The sequence below is a fragment of the Rhipicephalus sanguineus genome, chromosome 3 (genome assembly GCF_013339695.2).
Source record: "Rhipicephalus sanguineus isolate Rsan-2018 chromosome 3, BIME_Rsan_1.4, whole genome shotgun sequence".
Lineage (NCBI taxonomy): Eukaryota > Metazoa > Arthropoda > Arachnida > Ixodida > Ixodidae > Rhipicephalus > Rhipicephalus sanguineus.
The window spans coordinates 36,112,855-36,135,713 of NC_051178.1; the positions used below are offsets into that span (position 1 = coordinate 36,112,855).

Consider the following 22,859-nt stretch of genomic DNA (forward strand, 5'->3'; position numbering starts at 1 on the left):
GAATAGGTATCCTGTGGCGGTCCGGTGCGATGTGGGAAAGATTGACCTGCCCATGCACGGAACACATGTGGCTCCGTGGCAGCATCCTAGGGATTCCCGTGATAGTAGGTGTGGTTTACCTCGCAGTGAGCAATGGACAGCATGATGGAAATGCTCGAATTATGAAATGTGTGTCAACAGATGTACAACGATGGGCAGCTGACAGAGAAGTTCTACTCATGGGCGACTTCAATGGCCATCTGCAGGCACTGGACGGGTTCCAGGATTTTAATGGAGACCTGGTGGAACTGACAGCACGTGAACTAAACTTGGAAATAGCCAACCTTCGCTCTGACTGCGAGGGTGAATTCACATGGTGTGCTAGGAACAGCCACTCATGCATTGACTATGTACTTATATCGCCAAAGCTGTCCCGTCACGTTACATCAATCACAATAGACGAGGATGGGAAGTTCAGTGTGGGAAGTGATCATAACCGAATCAAATTGACCTTCTCGACTTCCACATGGCGCCAAAAACGGACAGACTGTCGTGAGCCGGCCGCACGCTACCTACCGGAAGAGACATATGAAGACATCGCTCAAGAGTTTGAAGGCAGGCTCATGAATCTGGAGTCGCCTTCTTATGACCAGTATGTAGAAGCCCTGCGACAGATAATGGAAGCACATGAAGTATGCGTTAACTCCCGTGGGGGGGTGCGTCGGAAGCCATGGTGGGACAAGGAGGTCCAGATGGCACTAAGTGCTCGACGGGAGGCGAATCGCCTACACAGAAAAGCGGTAAGGACACTCCTGCCACACGAATGTGCAGAGCTGTGGCAGAGGTACCTGGACTGCAAAAGAGCTATGCAGGCAATAGTGCAACGCAAGATTGCCGACCACAATGGCAAGCAGCTGAAAGCCTTATCTGAAGACAGGCGAAACGGTTCCCGGCGGTTTTGGACATATGTGTCATCGCTTGACAGGAGGACAGCCATGCCGCGGATTCGGAGCGAGGGGACGGAGTTGGCTGTGTGTGATCTTTCGGAACATCTTACAGAACATATGCATCGTCTGTACCAACCCGCACAGTCAGCATGCGTGTCCGCAGAGGAGAATGAAGCAAACATCCCCTGCCCGAAAAATGAGATCATGAAATGGAAAGTGACACGAAGAGCGGTGGACAGGGCAATCTCACGCATTTATGCACACACGGCCAAAGGACTCGATGGCATACCCGCCGGTGTTGTAAAGCACCTGGGGGATGCTGCCCGAGATCACCTTGCCGACATCTTCTCTGGCATTGTGGCGGGTGACACAGTCCCTACAGCCTGGCGAACAGGAAGGGTGTGCCTGGTAAGAAAGAAAGGCGGGGATGCCGGGCTTCTCCGAGACTACAGGCCTCTGACTGTAACAAGCGTCTTATACCGTGTCTTTGCACAGGTATTGAAGGCCTGGATGAGTGGTTGGGCAGAGAACAACAACGTGCTCACAGACTTGCAGAACGGGTTCCGAGCTGACCGACGGCTGGAAGACAACCTCTTTGTGCTGATGCAAACCATAGAAATGGCTCGCAAGGAGTCCAGAAACCTGTATGGTTGCTTTCTTGATGTAGCTAAGGCATACGACAGTGTCCCACATGAATCCCTATTCCAACGGATGGCAGATGTCGGAATGTCAGAAGTGTGGGTCGGCCTTATGCGACGGCTGTACAAAGATAATTCGGTTATAGCGTGCTTTGACGGAGCCCAGTCCAGACCAGTAATGGTAACACGGGGTCTTAAGCAGGGCTGCCCTCTCTCACCCCTGCTATACATGATTTATGTCTCTGGACTGGAACATAAGCTCCTAGCATCCAGTATCGGCTTCTCATTCACCCACCTGTACGATGGAATGTCCGTGACTTGGAAGCTGCCGGGTTTAGTTTATGCTGACGACCTGGTCTTGCTAGCCGAAAGCCCAACGGACCTGCAACAACTGGTCACCCTCGCTGCGACCCATCTGTACCACCTGGACCTGGCCTTCAATGCAAAGAAGTCTGCTGCGCTACAGTTGTCGGGCTCCTACCCTACTGCCGACATATACCTGCCAGGAGGAGATCAGATACAATGGGCCACTGAATATCGGTACCTCGGGGTGGTATTGAGCACCTCTGGTGACTTGTTGGGGTTGCATGAAGAAAATCTGCGCAAGACTTCGCAGAGAGCAGCAAACGTGCTGCGCCGGAAAAGCCTATGGGGATGCAACCGTTTCCTCCTCATCCGCGACTTGTGGAAGGCTGTTCACGTCCCAGGCCTCACATTTGCCAATGCCATACTGTGCCTCAGTGCGACAACCAGGCAGTGGCTGGAGCGTGGCCAACGGGAGGTGGGCCGCATGGCCCTTGGATGCCACGGGCGTGTCGCCATAGAGGCCATTCAGGGTGACCTGGGATGGTCCTCATTTGAGGCGCGCGAGGCGAGAAGTAAGGCTACATACGAAGGACGCCTGCGACTCATGGACGACGAACGGTGGCCCAGGCGACTGTTCAGATATGCGAGCCTAACCGGCACACAAACGCAGTGGTGCAGGCGCCTGGGCAACCTGAAAAGAAAGTTTGGCTTCTCTGCAAAACCTGTGATTGAGGACAAGATGTACAAGTGGGCCCATGCCGTGAAGACGCAGGTGTGTGAGGAGGAGACGGAGCAGTGGCGGTGTGCCATGGAAAATAAATCCACACTGCTCACATACCGCACTCACAAGGCTGACATTGGCACGGAGCCCCTTTATGATAACAGCGGTGGCAGTGCACTCCTTTTTGAGGCACGTGCAGGAGCTCTGCGTACATTGGCATACCGTCGCAGGTTCGACACATCTGTGGACGTGGCCCGGGCCATATGCCGAATATGCGGCGTTGAGGAGGAGACCACAGAACACCTCGTCCTCCGCTGCGCTGACCTGTGCCCGGGTCACGGAGAGGGCACCACTTTCCCGCTGGCACTGGGATTCCGAGGAGATACGGCGAACACAGCGGTGGCCAGAGCCGTCGACGTTACAAAACAGAGATTGGTGGAGTGGTGGCGCAGAACGCGCAGACAATGCCGACGCGCAGACAATGTAGACGTTCAGACAATGTCAATGTAGCCGGTCTGAAAGGAGACACTGGCTGGCTGTTGCAAACGTGACATTTCGTTGTGTGTCTATCACATTTTTTTTTCTTTCTTCCTTTTTTTTTTTTGGTTAAGGCACTTGACAGCTGCCTACCCGTTACAAAGGGCAGGACCACAATTCATCATCATCATCATCATCATCATCACAGGACCACACATTTAGGCAAAAATTAAAGGTGGAAGTGAACGCTGGGTGACAGAGAGATTCACGAAAAAAAGAAGGCCTTGCCCAGGATATTTTGGAACCATTTTGGAACCACATAAAGGCGCTAGGTAGGAAGTCTATCACAATGCAACAACATATTGTAGATGAAGGAGGAAATCAGTTGGAATCAGAGCAACCGAGGAAGAGCTAGTACTTGAGAATTTCAACTGGAAAAAGGCCGAAGGAAAAACACGCCAGGCCTGCGCTGAAACCGCAGTACAGTCACAGCGAAAGCTGGAAGAGCGGCGTTTCTAGAGCCTGTTGTAAGCTGTCTTGGGGCTACTAATACAAGTACACTAGCAAGGTACCCACTACGCTATAAATCGCAATTTTTGTCAAGTTGGGAAGCACCTACTAAGCCATTATTCGTCATTCTGTGGAGAAGCGAGGCACCAGCTACATGTCTGTAAGGCTATGTGCACTTTGTTGACGCGACGACGGATGACGATGAAGAATTATGGCTCATCCCTTTGTAATGGGTTGGAAGCTTTAAACGGCCCACCAGTTATGCAATTTGCCAGGGGCGTAGCCAAGGGGGGGGGGGGGGGTTCAACCCCCCCCCCCCCCCCCGAAATTTTTCAATTTTGCTTGGGTATATATACATGCACACACACAAACGCACGCACGAACATACATAATGCACGGCCGCTGGATCCAGCGGCCGTGCATAATGTATGGTTGAACCCCCCCCCCCGAAAAAAATTTCTGGCTACGCCCCTGCAATTTGCATTGGGTGACGCCCGGTCGCTATTTTCCTCTCCCGCCATGCTGTATAACATACGTTGACGTGGGAGAGAGAGAGAGGGGGGGGGGGAAGGACTTTACTGAGACCCCGAGGAAATGGATCATGCGCTTATGGGCTTCCTTGGCAACCAATACAAGTGCACTTGCAAGGAACCCACTACGCTATAAATCATTGTAATTTTTGAGAAGTAGCGAAGCAGTCACTATGCCATTTTTCGTCATTCTACGAAGAGCCGCGGTACCTGCTAAACGCATGTAAGGCATTACGCGCACTTTGTTGATGCTGTGCCTGATGACGATGAAGAATTATGGCGGAGCGGGTTGGAAGCATTCAACAACGCATTGTGTGACGCCTCGTTACAGAATTCGGGTTGTGTGACACTTGGTCGTTATTTTACTCTTCTACCACGCTACATTACATATGTTAATGTGGTTCCTTCCCGCAGGGGCGTAGCCAGAAATTTTTTTCGGGGAGGGTTCAACCATACTTTTTGTTTGTTCGTGAGTGCGTTTTGTATGTGTGCGTGTATATGTACACAAGCAAAATTGAAAGATTTCGGGGGGGGGGGGTGAACCCCCCACCCCCTTGGCTACGCCCCTGCCTTCCCGACATGAAGCCTGTACAGGGTCTTTTTGCGAAGCAGTTTCAGGCACTGGCATGACGACGAAGACGACGTTCCGAACGGTTGCGTCATATTAGAATTCCAGCATTTAAATCATCAGTGGAATAGTAAAGTATGTCAGTCACGAGCAATAGAAGTCGCAATCACAAGACTACGTTGTCAGACTCCCTATCTAAATTTTTATCTACACAGAGCTGGTCTGGCAGCTTCGCCTAATTGTCCTTTTTGCGGAATACGTGAGACAACGAAGCACTTTCTCATTTCCTGCAAGAGGTACTCTACCTTGCGCAAAAATACCTTAGGTGTCGTTTTCCGTCTGCTTAGATTAGAATTAAATGAACAAAATGTACTGTCTTTGGGGGCTTTTTCTCTGGGCCACAGTGACGGGAAGATTGCTGATGCATTGCAGGAGTTTATAAAAGGTTCAAAAAGATTTAGATTGTAAAATTTACCTTTCCAAAATATTATTTCTATTTTCCCCCAAATTATCGGTTTTATTGATTCAATTCTATTCTATATTATTATTATTAGTGTAATTTTAACTCTAATTCATTTATACTTCTTTCGTATTAATTAAACAAAGTTTGAACTTCAATTTCAATTTTTCCTTTAAAAACTAACCGGTTCTTGGCCAATCCTCCAGTGTGGGTATGAGCCACAGCTCCCAGGTTCTACTCTACTCTACTCATGTTCTCCGCTCCCCTTTCATGTCCCCCCCCCCCTTTTTTTTTTCCACTCACACATCCTACTGCCGCACGATTCGTGGCCGATCCCCCGTGGTGGGTTGTGCCATTCCTCTAGGATCAATCAACCAACCAATCTTCGCTTCAAAGGATTCATCGGCCTTAGGCCGAGGTGCCGCTCAGGCCTCAGCTAGCAGTAATGACTACGGTCTTCCGGTAAGCTGGTCGTCGACTCCGTTTTTCTACATGCAGACTTAGCTGGTCGCCCATACCGGGCTCAGGACTTCAGAGACGCCCTTCGGGATGTCATCGACATAAAGGAAATCAGTTCTATAGGCCAGTTTCAAATGTCACATGTGTGGATAGTGACGTGCAAGTCAACGCTAACGAAAACAAAGCTTGTGACGCGTAGTAACTCTTCGTAAAAAGCCGGCGATGCCTTGTAATCGACCCGGAACCCACAGAAGTGAAGATGAAGCTTCTATGGCTTCCCGAACATTTGGAGGATGCCTACATTCGAGAAGCGCTACAGGCTTTCGGGAAAGTCAGGACAATAACAATGGAAAACTGGAAAGTGGCAGACACGGAAGAAATGCGGACTCTTAATCGTGATGTGGTATTGTCCCTCGCCGATGGAGTTCGAGTGGGTGACATTCCACACCTTCTTACTGTCTGTGGAGTTCAGAGCCAGGGTTGCCACTGACTTTAGAGTAAATGTCGCCAAACGAAGAGCAAAAAGTCGCCAAAAGTCGCCATTTTTTTACAGACTTCGCCAAAAAAGTCGCCATTCTAGATATGTGCGGCATAACTAGTAATAAAAATTTCCACTCACCTATAGCACCGTAGAATACAGTACCATCCAAGACCCTTAAATTATATTGACGTTTCTCAATGCTACTCGTATCTCCCGCTTCACCATGGCAGTCCATGGTGCTGCCTCCCCGACTAGCCGCAAGATGTACGTGGTGGCGCAAGGGTGAATGATTGAAACGCTCATGATATCCCATTCCTGTCCGCTCGTTTCAAGGGTAAAAGTGTGCTAAACCTTAAGCGAAAACCGTGAAAGCGTTGTTTGTAGACAGCTTTACGTACCCTCATATGAAATAAAATGATTAAAAGGTTTATTGAAGGTAACTCGAGAGAATTCTTACAGGAACCGATCATTAGTGAGTCTTACACCTTTTCAGTGTGAACTAATATGATACCGGACGCCACCGACCTTTTCATATAGCCACTTATAATATCTACACGTGTCAATCCAATGCGTTAATAATGAACAGATAGACGATGTAAAATGTTATATACCAATTGTTTTCATTGCACACGCTCACCGAGAGCAGTGGAAAATGCCTCAATAAATATTTGTTTATTGCACAAATAGCCGCGTATCCGCCTCTCTTCGCTATTCCAAAACAGCCTTTACGAGCTGAATTGGGGGTACTGCAACGGTGAATAAGTCGCCAAACTATTCAGAACAGTTGGAGCTTTGGCGGAACAAATGGTCGGAGCAGGCGGCCAACCCGCCGTCTAGCTCCTTCAGAAGCGGAACTTTAGAGAAGCTTAAAGCACCTATAGCCATAAACTTATAGTCATACACTGCCCCCTCGCGGTTTGCAAGGCAGTCCGCTGACCTAAATTTTGCTGCAATGTCACTGGGGGACGTTCCAGTACCTCCTGCATCTAGATGAATTGAGGAGATACACACGAGTTACGGGACGAACATACCGAATGACGCTTAATGCGCACATTCTACACAGGGGTCTAAAACCAAGAAAAATAGAGAGAATGTTGCCGCTCATTCGTTGGGAAGACACTGGGCTCAGGATGCATAACTCAGTGGAGACCTAAGCCGAAAATCGCCAAAAATTCGCCATGTCGCCATTCATAATTTTAGGTCGCCATGGGCCTCTCAAATTCGCCAATTTGGCGAAAAGTAGCCACCATTGGCAACCCTGTTCAGAGCCTCATACTGATTCCTGGTCGCCCGCCACTTTGTCTACGTTGTAACAAGGTTGGACACATCCATCGCAACTGCAGAACTCCCCGCTGCGATGACTGTCGACGCTTCGGTCATTCCACCGAGGACTGCGTGGTGACGTACGCTAACAAATTACGGCAACGCACGCAGCAACAAGAGGATAGCTTACAAGAACATATTATGGATGCCACGGTGGTTTTGGATGCGATAGGCGACTCTCCGGCTACAACCGATGCGGATGGATTGAGCAAAATGCCCCCTGAAAGCACGCGAAAATTGCACCCTGATACGGCTGCGGGAAGTGCCACGTGCGAAGTAACAAGAGACCCATCCCAAACAGCAGCCCAAAGGTAACTTTGAGAAGCCTGAGGCAAAGGAGGTAGTCCCTGCGAAGAAGGCGGTTGAGGATATTCCACTTGCTTGTTCTTCAGTTCCTCAGCAGCCTTTTCATCACGGTGCAGCGTCAGAAGACGACATGCAAGGTTCTCCTGAGGCTGCAATTCCTAAGCGACGCGCGACGTCCTACAGTTCGGAATCCAGCAAGGACAGCGACACTGCGAGTGTGAATAGGAAACCACGCCGTCGGCGAACTTCCAAGCACAATGGAAAATGTCGGAGGTCAAGGTCAAGGAGGCCTGGTGGAGGTTCAAGGGAAGCTTCACCGTCGTCCTCCAGGACTGACCACATGGGACAATAAGCATAACTATAGGTAACCATCATGGCGCACTCCGAGCGACTCAACTTTGCGACTTTGTACGTGGTCTTAGGTCTTCGCAGAAACAGGCGCAGATCCGTAGACTTATCGCATGAAAGCGCCTCGACTTTGTCGCCATTCAGGAGACAAAGATCGAGAGTGACGAAGAGAATGACAGGGCCTTACGCCCTTTCCTGTGTGACTATAATGTTTGTGTTTCACATGCAAACGGTTTATCTGCAGGCTGTTGGTTGTTTCTGCGAAAAAGCCTACCCTGTTCAGCCATTACTACCAGTGTCGATAACGAAGGCAGATATATCTGCTGTGATTTTGTATTGCAAGGAGTGCCATGGCGAATCATTAACCTATATGCGTTTAGTGAGGTTTCACAGCGCCTTGATTTATTCAACAATTTATCTGTCCTAATTGTTTCTGATCGATGTACTGTGTTAATGGGAGATTTCAACTGTGTGTGTGATCCTAACGACCGCAGCAATCCTGACAGTCGACGAGATAAGAGTGGCGAGCTTTTGTCTGACATTGTAGCTAACGCAGGGCTTATTGACATAGATACTTCGGGTCACGTAACTGCGTATACCAGACTACAGGGATGCTCTTGTGCTCGCCTTGATCGGATTTACGTGTCATCATCACTTATCTCTCGTGAATGGTCATGCAACACTGAACCGGTTTCGTTCTCAGATCATTGCATTGTTATTGGACAAATGGGTCCCAACCGCCGAAATAAATTCCGACCACAATGGGCGCTCTGGAAGATAAACTCAGAGCTTCTACGCGATCAGGAATTCATTTATCGAGTTAGAGCGGCGAAGATGAAATCGTTTTCCATGGGGTTGCATATATTCGCTGCTTGGGAATTGTTTAAACAAGAGGTTCGCTCAATAGCCATCGAGATTGGGTCTGTGAAATCTTACTACAGGAAGAATGAGGAAAAGACACTTCTTAAAAGCCTCTGTAGCTTGTATAAGATGGAATGTGAAAGGCCAGGCGAGTACACCAATGACATCGAAAACATTAAGTGTCAACTACAACATTATGAGACTATCCGCTACAGAGGGGCACGTGTTCGATCACGAAACAGGCGGACGCTGAATTATGAGCAACCGACACGTCAAGCTCTGCTAGATGAACGTAATCATGCTATTTCTAAAGCAATTCCTGATCTATATGCTAACGGAACTCTGATAACAAACACAACAGACATAATTTTTCAGTTTGAAAGGTACTATGAAGCTTTGTTTAGTGCCATTTCATGCGATTCGGATGTCGACCTAAAGGCTACTTTTGTTTCTCTTTTGAACCCATTGAATGACGATGATTGTGCTGCCATGAACAGTCCAATTACAATACAGGAAATTGAGCAGGCAATAGATCAACTACCTTTATCGAAGACACTTGGCCCTGATGGAATTTCAGCCGAGTTTTACAAAACGTTTAAAACTACTCTTTCTCCGATTTTCCTGGATATCTTCAAAACAAGCTATGACATGGAGACGCTCCCACGGTCTTTCTGTAAAAGTCATACGGTCTTGATACCAAAAAGCTCTGATAAAGAAAAACTGCGTTGTGTTGAGGGTTACAGACCAATATCGTTATCAAATGTTGATTACAAAATCTTTGCGAAAGTCCTATCAAATCGGTTGCAATTTGCGATGTCGATTCTCGTTGGTCCTCATCAGACATGTGGAATTAGAGGTCGCTCCATACAAAATAATATACACGTCATGCGTGCAGTTATACAGTACTGCTACAGTTGTCAAAAACAGCTGGCAATGTTGCAGGTAGACCTCGCAAAAGCTTTTTATCGTGTGAGCCATTCATTTCTTTTTTCTCTCCTTGAACATGTCAATATTGGTTCCATAGTACTTAAAGGAGTCAGACTTTGTTATAATGATTCTTCGACTCGTCTAATTGTTAATGGTCACCTTTCAAAATCAGTTGCTATTGGCTCGTCTGTAAAGCAAGGGTGCCGAATGTTACCACTTTTGTTTGCCCTTTATCTTGAACCACTGTGTTTGAGCATAATACAATCGAGTCGTATCCGAGGATTCAGTTATTAGGCAATTAAGTTAAAATATTAGCTTATGCAGATGATGTAGCGATCCTTTGCACCGATAAACCAAGTGTTGAAAATGCGATATCTGAAATTGGGAAATTTGGCATTGTTTCTGGAGCTCGTTTAAACTCCTCAAAAAATTTAGAATTATGGTTTGGCTCATGGGGCAGTACGCCGAACCAGTTTGCAGCGGTTAACTGGACTCGCATTTCACCAAAGTACCTTGGTGTACCACTAGATGCGTATAGATTCAATGCGCGCTATTGGAAAGAACGTGTCCCTTTGATTGAACGGCAGGCCCAGGCATTTGTTCCATATCGCCTTTCAATTTTCGGGAGAGCCGAAGCTTGTAATACCTTTTTTGGCAACAAAGCTTTACTATGTGCTGCAGCTTATTCATTGTGCTAGGTCTTACGTGCAACGCTTCCATCGTATAATTGCAACTTTCATATGGTCTTCGACTTTTGAGCCCATGCGTCGTGACAACATTTTCAGCCAAGTTAGTGACGGTGGTTTGGGTTTAATGCATTCTATCTATGGCAAACAGTTTCACGCTTCTTCTTTTTTCCGTGACAGTTCCCATCCCATCATTTGTTCGTTCTTGCAAGTTAATTTTGTTAAATATTTCCCTGACTTGGTTGTTTCCTCAAACTTCTCCGCACGCCCATGCCTGTGGGGATTTATGGAGGAAGTTTACTTTGCTGTTCGATTTCTTAAAGCCCGATTTTCAACAGAATATTTGTATACCGTATCACGCAAAACACTATATAAGGACTTAATATCTATGCTCTTCCCTCCTCCGCTGTACCGATAATCATATTTTGATCTTCCAGGCCATGATGTGTTGAAACGAGTGCAAAAAATATGTATATATCTCCCAATTCAAAAACATTCTTCTATAAACTCCATTCTGAAACACTCCCCGTAAAAACATGCCTACAAACAAAAGGCATTTTTGTATCGTCGGTCAACTGCCGTCTCTGTGATGTACCTGAAACAATAGAGCATTGCTTCGTGAGCTGCAAAGATGCAATTCTTTTCTGGGATGTCCTTCAGCGAACTCTGCAGAAACAATTTTAAATTAATTCGTACACTATTCGTTATTTGATGCCAACACCTGTTGATGAAGTGCCGTTCGATATGTTCTTTGTTATTGGTATGCACAGTTTGTGGAAGACGCGAATGCAGGACCGTAACTCAGAGCCGATCACCTCATCACGTATACATTTCACCCGAATGGTTATTAATTTAAAAGAAGGTTACGACGAACTTGATTTCAGACCTTAATGGTACAGAATCTTGGCGAGGTGCTTAGCCTCGCCACCTATTCTGTGCAGCACCTGATGAAGAACTCTCCCTGGAATGAAGGACTATAAGTTAGTCTTCCAGTTTTTGTGGTAGTGCTTGTACTTTCATTGTCACTAAGTGACTGTAGAAGTGTAACTCAGTGTTATAGACTGTTGTGATACTGTGTACTATTTTCATACGCATTCTATTAAATACCATGATAAAAAAAAATCTGGCATGGCTTTGAGGTAGGATACCGGGCTCCCACGCAGAGGGCTCAGGTTCGAACCTCATTCCATCCTGGAAGTTTTTTCTTGTTTCAGTTTTTATTGCGATAGCAATTATATGGACAGTCTCGGCTGAATTCTGCCGTCGCCGCCGTCATGCACCGTATATGTATATGTATATATACATATATATATAAGCCCCACAGAAAAATAATTCAGAAAAATGCTTCCGAAGCGCGGGATCGAACCAGGGACCTCTTGCTCCGCAGCGAGTGGCGCTACCCACTACGCCACGAAACGCAGATCCTCCACGTAGCTAACGGCGAGCGTTATATACACACCCTTTACCGCTGGACGGACTCAGAGACGGCAGGCGCTTATAAGCGTTTCTTCATTACCAGCGAGATGGCGCTACGAGCGCGACGGGCGCATTTAAAAGTCGTCGGCGAGCTCGCTCGCTTCTTCTTATATTTGCGCAGGGAGAACCTTGCCCTTCCGCTGTCTGCTCGCGCGGTTTTCTCGTGGTGAGGGGAAGAGGGATGTTTCACGCTTTCACCGTGATGCCCGCGCTCATGTTACGGAGCGTACGAAAGTCACTCGTGCTCAAGGGACGCCGCTAAACGAACAAACAGAAGATGAGCGCGAACTATCAAGTGTCACAGCTCGACACTTGAAGCACGCTAGTTTCCTTCGCTGCTTCGGCCGCCTTTGCAACAGGAGCGCTGTTCAAACTGAGAGTATCCATTGGCGAGCCTCAATTCATATAGCATTAGTTTCTTGCTATCGCATTCATTGCTTCGCCCTTGCGGCGAAACTGACTTTTTTTTTTATTTCGAGCGATAGTGGTTACGGACACCGGCGGCGGCAGCAGCGGAGGCGGCGGACAACTACGGCGCCAAAAACGGCCCTTGTTGTGATCTCATAACAGCTTTCGCTGTAAAAAAAAAATACTGCCGATGCATCGCACTGAAATTACGCCCGGACGGAGGAAAATATTCGTAAAATACTCCGGAAGTGCCACGCAAAAGCTCCAGACAGCCGGAGTGAAAGAACAGCGAAAAATACAGCGACGGTGCCACGCAGTCACACCGGCCCGCCGGAGTGAAAAAGCAGCAAAACATACTCTGGAGGCGTCACATAATAACTCCGGCCAACCGGAGTATAAAAGACTGTCAATGGGGGGAGAGGGGGGGTGAGGGGGCGTCGCTAGAGCACGAGCATTTTTACTTCCACCCGGGAGTTTTTCCAATTTACAGTGTAGTGACTAAGTGATTTATTACAAGTGCCTTATTGTGCAGGGCACTTGTAATGGTTACTGCATGGGCAGCGACGTCGCATCGACGTGCTTTGCGCTATGGTTGAAGCTTCTTGTTGTCATTGTTAAGTATAGTGTTTCGCGATTGAAACGCGATACTCGGAGCGTGTGGCCGCTGGCGGCGACGGCGATGGGGAGAGCCTCTGTGACGCATGGTGGACAGCCATTCAGTCTGTGGTTCTTGATGGCGCCGGCGGAGCGCTGCTTGCTGAGGCTTCAATACACTGCACTCACGCGCCGCGCCGCGCGAAGCGGCTGCCGTGCGCGCGTTGCGAAAAGTTTCAGCGCTCCGCCGGCGACACCCATGAGCTACACACTGAATGACTTGTCCGCCGGATGCAGCCAGCACGTGTCACGAACGTCCTCACGATCACCCTCACCGCCAGCAGCCACGCGCTTCGACCACCGCGCATGGTGCACACTGCACCTACGGGAAACTCTTCATTGCCGCTGGGCGCGGTGGCGCCGAGCGGCCGCCACGCGCTCCGATGTTCCCTTTACAGTGGAGCGCTGTGCACGTCTCTGTTGCGCCGCTGACGCTGTTCTCACCTTTCGTTGTCACGACCATCTTGGTGAGGAACTGCAAGTAAAAACGCAGGGAGCTTGTCAAGAATCTTTACGACACGCACACACAGTACTTCTCGTGCACATACAGTCATAGGCGTGCGCAAAGGGGGGGGGGGCGCCCCCCCTAATCACCCAAGAGGGGGGGGGGCGCAAGATCTGCCCCGTACATTGACCCTTCTAGTCACCTAAGAGGGGTGGGGGGCGCGAAATCTGTCCCACACATGGACTTAGTAGGGTGGGGGGGCGCTGCGATGAACCTTCGCACCCCCCCCCCCCTAATGGGGAACACTGCGCACGCCTATGCATACAATATTGCTTATTCTTTGCATGCAAGAGCGCAACGGCTCTTGAAGGGTGTGGGCAGCGTAAACCCCTGCACCCACTCACTGCCTCGCACGATAGCTATACTATAACATGCGTTAATTTGCTTCTTGTTTTCAAACCTTTATTCTTTTTCATAATGAAACGAGGTTACGCACTCATTACAAACAGAACCGACTTGTTCCTCGGTGTGAGCAGCGTTCACTAAGTACATATTCGGTGTCAACGCAGCCTAGTACTGAGATCCTGGTTTCTCGGGGTACAGGAAGTAGACAGTGACGGAGCCACAGGAAGTCTGCACCACCTCGCTGTGCCGAATCATGAGCAGGGAGCCCAGGCCGTACGCCAGAGTAGGTATGCCTGCAGGAGACCATGTCACTCTCTTATCCTAACCACACTGCAAAACTAGCCCGTGGTCAACTACAATTATTCGCGGACCTTGACTGAACACAGCAAATGAATGCTGGGTTAATGTGAGTATTAAATACGATGGATTCCAGAGCCAGCAGGCAAGCGAAGAATTCAGAGCCATTCCGCTCTGTTAACGTAGGCGACAAGCGAAGCTGTGTGGTGCAGCACGGCGGCATCGCTGCAAGTTTCACACCATCACACACAGTATTGGCCTCGAGGCCCACCACTGGAAACGCCGGCGCCACCGTCGGCGTGACGTACTTGGCAGGATCACGTGGTCTCCGCGGCCGCGTCGGCTGCTTGTGGCGCACTGCCGCGTGCTTTGAAAACGAGTTTCAAGTCCCACATGCGCTGCGGTCTGTTCAAATTCGGAAGTTTTCTCTCATTTTCTACTCAATTGAAACCATTTTAATAGAGTGGCTGCCTCTGAAGGCGACGAACATGGGGCTCTACCGCTCGGTGCCGCAGCGCCGCGCTTACGCAAAGGAGCCCAGTGTCAGCCTGCACTGGTAACCGCGGGACAAGAAACAGCGTGAAGCATGGGTTGTAAAGCTAAGAACCGGCAAGTAGCCATCCGCTACGAGTCTTGTGTGCAACAAGCACTTCCGCGACGAAGACTTTTGTTACTGCGTCGGGCCTGCGATGTTCGGTGAGTAGCAGACAGCGCGCACTGAGACGATGGCTCGCGCGCGCTTCCCGCCGGCAAATGATGCTTTTCTGCCACAAGATGGTAAAAGCGCTACATTTTACCACGTGCGATGCCATCTCAGAACCCTCTAATGCGACCTCTTGATCGTCGGCCCGGTGCTCAGCGTCCACAAAATCGGCTGCAGATGCACAAGTCATTGTTTAGATACGTTGAATTAAAAAATGCACAGGGTCCCTTATGCATTCGTTAAAGATGACTAGAAGGCGAAAGCCATCTTCTTGTCAGTCGATGTACTGATTCTCCCGCGTTACTGTATTTTCTTTCTTTTCCTAGGCGTCGCATGCTACTATACATGCTCGGTCTCGTAGACTGGTTCTCCTTCCACCAGCAATCTCGAAGTGGTGAAGCTTTGGTCTATGAATTTGTTGATCACAGAGAGCGGCAAGTTCACTGGAATGCAAACGGAACGATAATAAGGAGCATTAAAAAAAGGCGTCGCATTTGCTCACGTTTTGTGTGAGCACCAAACGAAACGAATGCGCTGAATAAAGAAACAAAAGCAGCGGCATTTGCCCGCTGAGAAGACCGATCAATACGCAGTGCGAGACAACTTGTCAAATGACATTGAAACGTACCCGAATTTAGACCGAAAAAGAAAAAAAAAAAAAACACTGAATCGTCGGGACGGCAGATCACAAAGTTGTCATGCGCACCGAAGCCGCAGTTGTAAGGAAATTGTTTTTGAACTGCTCTGATAGCGTCCGCGCAACAGTAGTTGTTTGTTTACTCACAAATTCTCATGTTTTGCGGCCTAAAGTTCACAGCGCGGTGCCAAAACGCGCTCGTAGCAAAAGCGAAACCATCAGTACGAACATACATGCAGACACTCATACATGTACGGGCACCGTCAGTCGTCGCGAACCCGTGCGATCGCTGGCTTGAGGCTTCTTTCTGTTATGCTCCGTTTGGTTATACAGGCAGTCTACTCTAACGAGATATTTCACATAGTTTGCACTCAGCGAGTGACTGCCTTTCACGCAAGAAGCCGGTTCAGGGGTCTCCAACGCGGTGACAGCGTGAAGCGGGTGCTTGGTTTTCTGCAAAGAGACAGCGACTGTAGACTATCTTGTGCTTTCAGTTCGTCGAAAATGATTATCTTGACAGTAAAGAACACAGTTAATTTCGAAAGTACTTACAGAAATGCCCTGGAGGGCTTCCGCGAGGTGTTTTTGTAGAGCGCCGACAGCAAAACCTATGGGGAGCGCGCCGGCGGCATCCTGCCTAGCACGCAATCGAGGCGCGTCCGATAGAGGGCGACTCCGTAACTCCTCGAGGCCAATAGGTGTCTCAAACTCACCTCAGGGTGGCGCCGCTGTCACAAAATTTAATCCCGTAAAGGCCGGGAGGCGTATTACTATTCGGCAGCGCACGCGAGAGAAAAAAGAGAGAGCGAGGAGGACGCCAGCGGCTCCTCCTCGTAGGGTCACGTGGCTGGGCACGCGAGAGCGTTTACGAACGCACGCACGCACGGAGTAGTGTTTACGGCTGTTCCATCGTTCGGAAGCACCCTCCTCCTAGCCACGCCACAAATTCGCGCCACGCACATGGCGGACGCTCAAGTACGCGCGCCTGTTCCGAGTTCCGCTTGCCCATCTCACGCTGAGCGGGTTTCAATAAACGTGCTTCCGAGTGACATGTTGGACACGAGTACGCCGACGTGCGAAATAAACGCCAGATCTCATAGCCCATGTAACATCGAGCAGGTTTCGATGAGCACGCGGACATTCACGCGTGAGTTAGACGCAAGTTCTAACTGCCCATCAAACGTGAAGTGCCTCCGCGTCGACCTGTGCACGGACGGCGACGCACACGAGTGGATCGCCAGCTACAGTAGGAAAACGAACACGACATGGATCGTCGACAGGGAAACCCGAAATCCAAAGTGGTAAGTTCACGTGTTCGTTTCTTCTACAAGTGGTGAATAGGCCAGTAATAATAACATTTGATGATATCGACGCCAATTGCGAAAATGCTAAATGCGAAAGCGCTAAATGCTCGCTCATCGTATCGAAAGGCGCGACGCTAAGGGTGACCGCGTGGTCTAGGACGGACAGTGACATGTAGAAATGTTAAATGGGGGCGTAAACACGCGAAAATGGACTATCGAAAATGCAAACATTACATGGCCGCAGGCCCGTAGCCAGGGGAGGGCAGAGGGTCCCCCCCCCCCCAAATTTTAATGATATATGGTGTTTTACCAAAAATAAATAATGAAAATGGGCGTTTTGCTCAAATAGCCAAAGTTTTCAGCAAGTGGGCGCACCCCGAAAAGAATTCCTGGCTACGGGCCTGCATGGCCCTATGCTAGGGAGGTTAATGCTTCAGCAGTACGTTGCTTGCGGCGCGATCCGATCTGCCACTCAAACTTTTGAACGAGCCAAACGGGCGACAGGGCCGCAAATAGGAAAAGTTGGTGATAAAACCTTCTGCAGTTAAGCATGGTTCAATGGACGCGGCTATTTCAGGCATGGCTTTCCAAAAATGGAAAATAATCACACAATATCACCAAAATTCACAGTGAAAACAGAGGCCTCTTGGTTTCAGTTCAAAACAACCTTTCAAGTACACTAATCGTACCAGTCATTGACAGTTTTGCCGACTTCAGCAGCGGCATTTCCATACTGCAGCATTCAGTCCAAAACACAGCGTCGCGCCTTTCGATACGATTAGCGAGCATTCAGCGCTTTCGCATTTAGCATTTCCGCGATTGGCGTCGATATCATCAAATGTTATTATTAGACTGGGCCTATTCGCCACTTGTAAAAGAAACGAACACGTGAACTTGCCTCTTTGGATTTCGGGTTTCCCTGTCGACGATCCATGTCGTGTTGGTTTTCCTACTGTAGCTGGCGATCCACTCGTGTGCGTCGCCGTCCGTGCACAGGTCGACGCGGAGGCACTTCACGTTGACACTCGGAACCACGTTGCTCATCGAAACTATCGAAACCCGCTTGCAGGCGCCCTCGGCGCGCGTATCTGCGGCGTCTCGGCGTGGCGAGGGGTGCTTCCGAACGATGGAACAGCCGTAAACACTCCTCCGTGCGCCACGTGACCCCAAGAGAAGAACCAATAGCGCGCAAGCGCTCGTCGAGGGGCCGCTGGCGTCCTCCTCGCTCTCTCTTTTTTCTCTCTCGCGTGCGCTACGGCGCGAGGAAATCATAATACGCGGCCGGGAGAGCGTAGGTTATAGCGGAGAGTGTGTGGGGGGGGGGGGGAGGGGGGGGGTATTCAACAAAACGTTGCCATTTGAAAGAAGACATTTCTCTTACCTCATATACGGGTCCATCTTTTAAAGCGATTTGATATCAGCATTCGAGAAGCATACCGATACCGATCTCCGGAATAACTGAAATCTGTACGCCAATTCAGAAATATAGAGCTTTTCTTCAACGGCTGTTTCAACATATGTTTCAATAGGGTCATTCCAAGTGAAACGTCCCCGCCCAAAGTTCGACCACCAGCGATTCTATTGAAAAAAGGATTGAGCTGGACGGTAGATGTGTGAGAGCAATTTCAGTAAAGTATTTTCGCTGAAAAAGATTGTACGGTCACGTGACCGCCATTTGATTGTTCCCGCGAGAAGGCAAAGTTAGGTGGGAATAAATTATGCATATTCAACCTTGAAACTATACTCCATCTCAGAAGTTCCCTTCAGCACTGTGGAGGCTACAGAGCCCCTTAGCCAACAGAAAGGGCGAAAATCCCTCGCGATGTATTCATCCGCGCCACGTCGTCTGCTGAGCGCCCCCATGGCGTCTGCGCGCCCGCGTTGTGCGAGTAAAGCGAACAGACGGCAAAAAAACATGGCTCATGCAAGCATCGAGGACCAACTACAGGTCATCAGGCAAGCCGAAGATGCCGCTAGGGCCCTAGGACTCTTAGCTGCCATCTAAGAGAGGGGAGATACACTCCTCTAACACTTGCCATTTCAATAAAAGTTGCTTCTCTCTCTCTCACCCATAGACGCTGGCGCCGTCCGCCTGGAATTTGTCACGTCGTCGTCGTGCTTGTATTTGCTTTAGATGCATGTCATGACGCTTCGACAAAAATGTATTCGTGACTATATTGCGCTATTTTCATGAACCGTTATCAAATCCTCGGCACGTTAGGCTTACAAGTTACAAGGCGTGGCTAAACAAAAGTCTGACCTCGCCAATAACGACAAAACGTACCTGTTGCTTTGCCCTCGTCATGAAATGGCGCGAAGCGATGGCTCATTTCGCCATTTATTTCTTGCTGTCAGAGCTGTGGGCAAGTAGGAAGCGCAACTTCGGATCGAAGCGGGCGGTCGCGTCTGCATGGGCGCTACCATGCTGATTTGTAACCACAGTTACCGGCAGTTACTGATACAACAATTAAAGAAATACGGCGTAAATGCGATGAAGAATAAAAATATGACTCATTGGTGCGATGTAACACGTGCTAAACAAGCGCAAATGTCTCAACCTTGCGAATTTTAAGGTGATCATATCTGGAACTATATTTTGCAGCGCAAGCATGTGGCTTGCTTACACCCCGTAGCTTTCGTAGTGTTGAACGGTAGTGGTGAGATGGAGTATAGGTACAACGGCACGTTGTGTTTCAAAACATTCTATTGTCATTGTTCTATCACGTGACGTCACAAGTAAACCTATATATTAATTTTCCGGCTTAAACAAGAAAACATGCAAACTCAGCTATTTCTTGTAAAAACGGCGACAACGTTTCAGCTGCAAAAATTTTTAAGTGTTTACCAGTCTAGTCGATATAGCATCTGCCAAAAATATTTTCAACTGATGCAAGCTAACGTTTACTGAGAATAATGCGTGCGAATTTGACAAAAGATTACTTTCTTTTGGGGGGAGATTTACTCGTAAATTAAGCATCAAGGCTTTCGAGCTCAACATACATGATATAATAGTAACAATAATAGTTCCTTTTATTTGTGACCATGAAGATGAGGTAGGCTTGGAGAAAAAGCTGAGATGCAGCTTGACTAGCTCCGGGCTCCCGAGTGTACACTTTGGCGCTTTTACGGCAAACTGTGCTGCACACAGTGATGAATGAAAAAAGAGAATCATACAGAAACAAGTTCATGAGCAGTGTGAATAAACATGGCAAATAAACAGCAAGAAAATAAAAGGATGGAAAAACAAAATTATCAGACCACAATACAACGCATTTTCATTAGAAATATAAATTAACAAGAACACATCGCAACACGTTACATTACAAATAAGAACACTCATAACTAGAGAGTCCCATATTAAACTTCAACATGTGAAAACTAGGTGACATGCGTAAGATTTATGAAGAAACAATCACATATTGTGTCAAAACCAGGGTTTCGGAACGAAATGCTTTTCGTTTCGGTTTTAATTTCGTTCCACCGCAAAAAGTTCCATGCCGTTTCTGTTCCGGAACGAAAAAATAATTGTTCGTAATGGTTCGTAACGGGTTTTTTTTTTTTTTTTGGTATGCAAAAATTTGAAGTTAAGTTAATCATAAGAACATTTGATTTGTGATGTAGTTACTTGCCCTCCTCTAAGAAAGTGGGACAGGGGTAAAACACGTTCTTTGCACGTTCTTCAGAGGAGCGGAAGTAATTGTACCACGAATTCCTACCAACTAGCAGGAACCAGTATACCCTTCAAAGGCATAGTATTTATTTTCTCAAAAGTCAATTGCGATTTTTTAGCGCACTCAATGCTCTGTGTCAAGGGAGTGAGCACGATCTCAGAAATAAGCAGCACGTCATTGAGTGTACTCTTTGATGTGCGAAACCGCTGTTCTGATAAAAAAATCGCCAGGCCTGCGCGTAACACGCAGCACAGTCACAGTGAAAGCTGGAAGAGCGGCCTTTCTAGAGCCCGTTGTAGACTCTCTTGGGGCGAGTAATACAAGTACATATGCAAGGTACCCACTACGCCATAAATCACCGTAATTTTTCTGAAGTAGCGAAGCAGCCACTATGCCATTTTACAGCGAAATCTGTTATAAGATCACGACACGGGCCGTTTTTGGCGCCGTAGTTGTCCGCCGCCGCCGCCGGTGTCCGTAACCACTATCGAGCGAAATAAAACAAAAACGAAACAAGAAAAAAATATGCAGGATGGAACGAGGTTCAAACCTGGGCCCTCTGCGTGGGAGCTCAGTATATATATTCTACTTCAGAGCCATGCCGGTGCTTCAAACTGTGTCACAGACGCCTGGCACGTTTTGTTTGAGCACGCGCAACGGACACACGAAAGCGACTCAATCCGCCTGCACAGTTAGCCCAAGCACGTGCGCCTGTACCAGCGAGCCTGGACAGAGCGTTCGAAGCGGCTGCGCTCTTGCTCCGGTTCATCAAGCCCTCAAGGCAGCTGAGTGAGCACTCAAGGTTTTTGCCGAAGGGTCGGGCGGATCTAAATAGTAGCACTTGGTTGGAAGGTGATTTACTGTTTTATCGGCTGCTAGCACAACTGATGTCGACAACTTCTCCTGGTGATGGCCCAGGGCGGTCTCCGCCTTGGTCAGCCACTCTCTCACCTAATCAAATGCCGCTTGAAGCGTTTTTTCGCAGTGGTGTGAGCAGTATTCCTGTAGCGCTAGTGCCCCTGCACAGAGGATCCATTCGGCTTACCAACCCGAAAGCGGTGCAGGCGGAACTACAGGCGGCCATGCGCCACTATCTTCACATTACTGATGTCCGGCAGTTTGGCAAAGGTGGGATTGTCTGCCGATCGCCGGACCAGGCTTGTGTGTATGATCTTCTAAAATGCTTGTCATTTGGATCAATGCAAGTTAGTGCTTTCATCCCGCCGCACCTTGCGTGCACGAAGGGAATTGTTCGCGGAGTAGAAGTAAGCCCAGCAGAGACACTTGAGAAGCTTTCCGCAGCTGGTGCGATAGCAATTTACCGGTGCAACAGAATGGTCGACAACAAACGAATGCCAACAGAGTCGGTGATAGCCACGTTTGCAGGTACATCATGCCCTTCGGAAATCAAAGTGTGGCCGCTGATTTTTAGAGTAGATCCGCTTGCCTCGCGTCCATTACAATGTCGCAACTGCTGGCGATATGGACACAGTTTGGGAGGTTGCAAATCTGGCATGCGATGCTGTATGTGTGGATAGAGTCACTCCCCGAACGACTGCTATTTAAGCTGTAAGGAGGCTATTTCAGCTGTAAAGGAAAGAGAACATGGATATGCTAGCGTAACTGCACGACACCAGGCGATGACTGATGCAAACATTTCGCAAGTGATAGCAGAAGCTGTAGAAAAAGCTATGGCCAAAATGATGGAAAGAGTCGTAGAAAGTGTGACGGAATGCCTTAGTGGATTATTAGCATCTCAAATGGGACTAATGGCTCAAGCGGGGACTATTCAGTCAGCGGGGCTCAACCGAAACGCTCTTCCCATGGTTTAAATGCGACTCCATCTAATGAAGGCCCGATTTCAAGCTTTCCTACAAAAAGCGGTAGCTGTCTGGGCTCGCAGGCCTCCCCAGCAGATTCACAGGAAAACGCAAGCATGGATGTTGACTCGCGCGTACAGAAACGAAGGGCTTCTCCCCTAAATGTGACTGATACTATTCCGAGCTCTAAATCAAAGAAAATTTTCCCGCAGGTCAAGGCAACAGCTAATATCTTGGAAGAGGCAGTAGCCTCTGCGGTGCTTTCACCACCGGAAGGTAGATGAAAGTGCTGCAGTGGAACTGCCGATCAGTATTTGCTGCTTCTACAGATTTAAACGTTTTAGTTTCCCAGGTTTATCTGGATGTAATCCTACTACAAGAAACTTGGTTATCTTCTGACAAATTCTACAGTTTATGTAATTACCGATCATTTCGATTAGATCGTCCATCCAGAGGTGGTGGTTTGCTTACCTTTGTATCGAATAGATTTTGTCACAGAGCACAAATATCAT

At 48.4% G+C, this 22,859-nt stretch overlaps 1 protein-coding gene across 1 annotated transcript in view; it reads right to left on the minus strand.

Moving 5' to 3' along the window:
• Positions 1–13,946: 13,946 nt before the first annotated feature.
• LOC119386560 (uncharacterized protein C15orf61) overlaps positions 13,947–22,859 on the minus strand; it is an 84,457-nt gene continuing 75,544 nt past the window's right edge. The window contains exon 5 of the mRNA XM_037653843.2: positions 13,947–14,208. Within this exon, the coding sequence (XP_037509771.1) occupies positions 14,081–14,208 (128 nt within the window). The 3' untranslated portion in view covers positions 13,947–14,080. The remainder of the gene's footprint in view (positions 14,209–22,859) is intronic.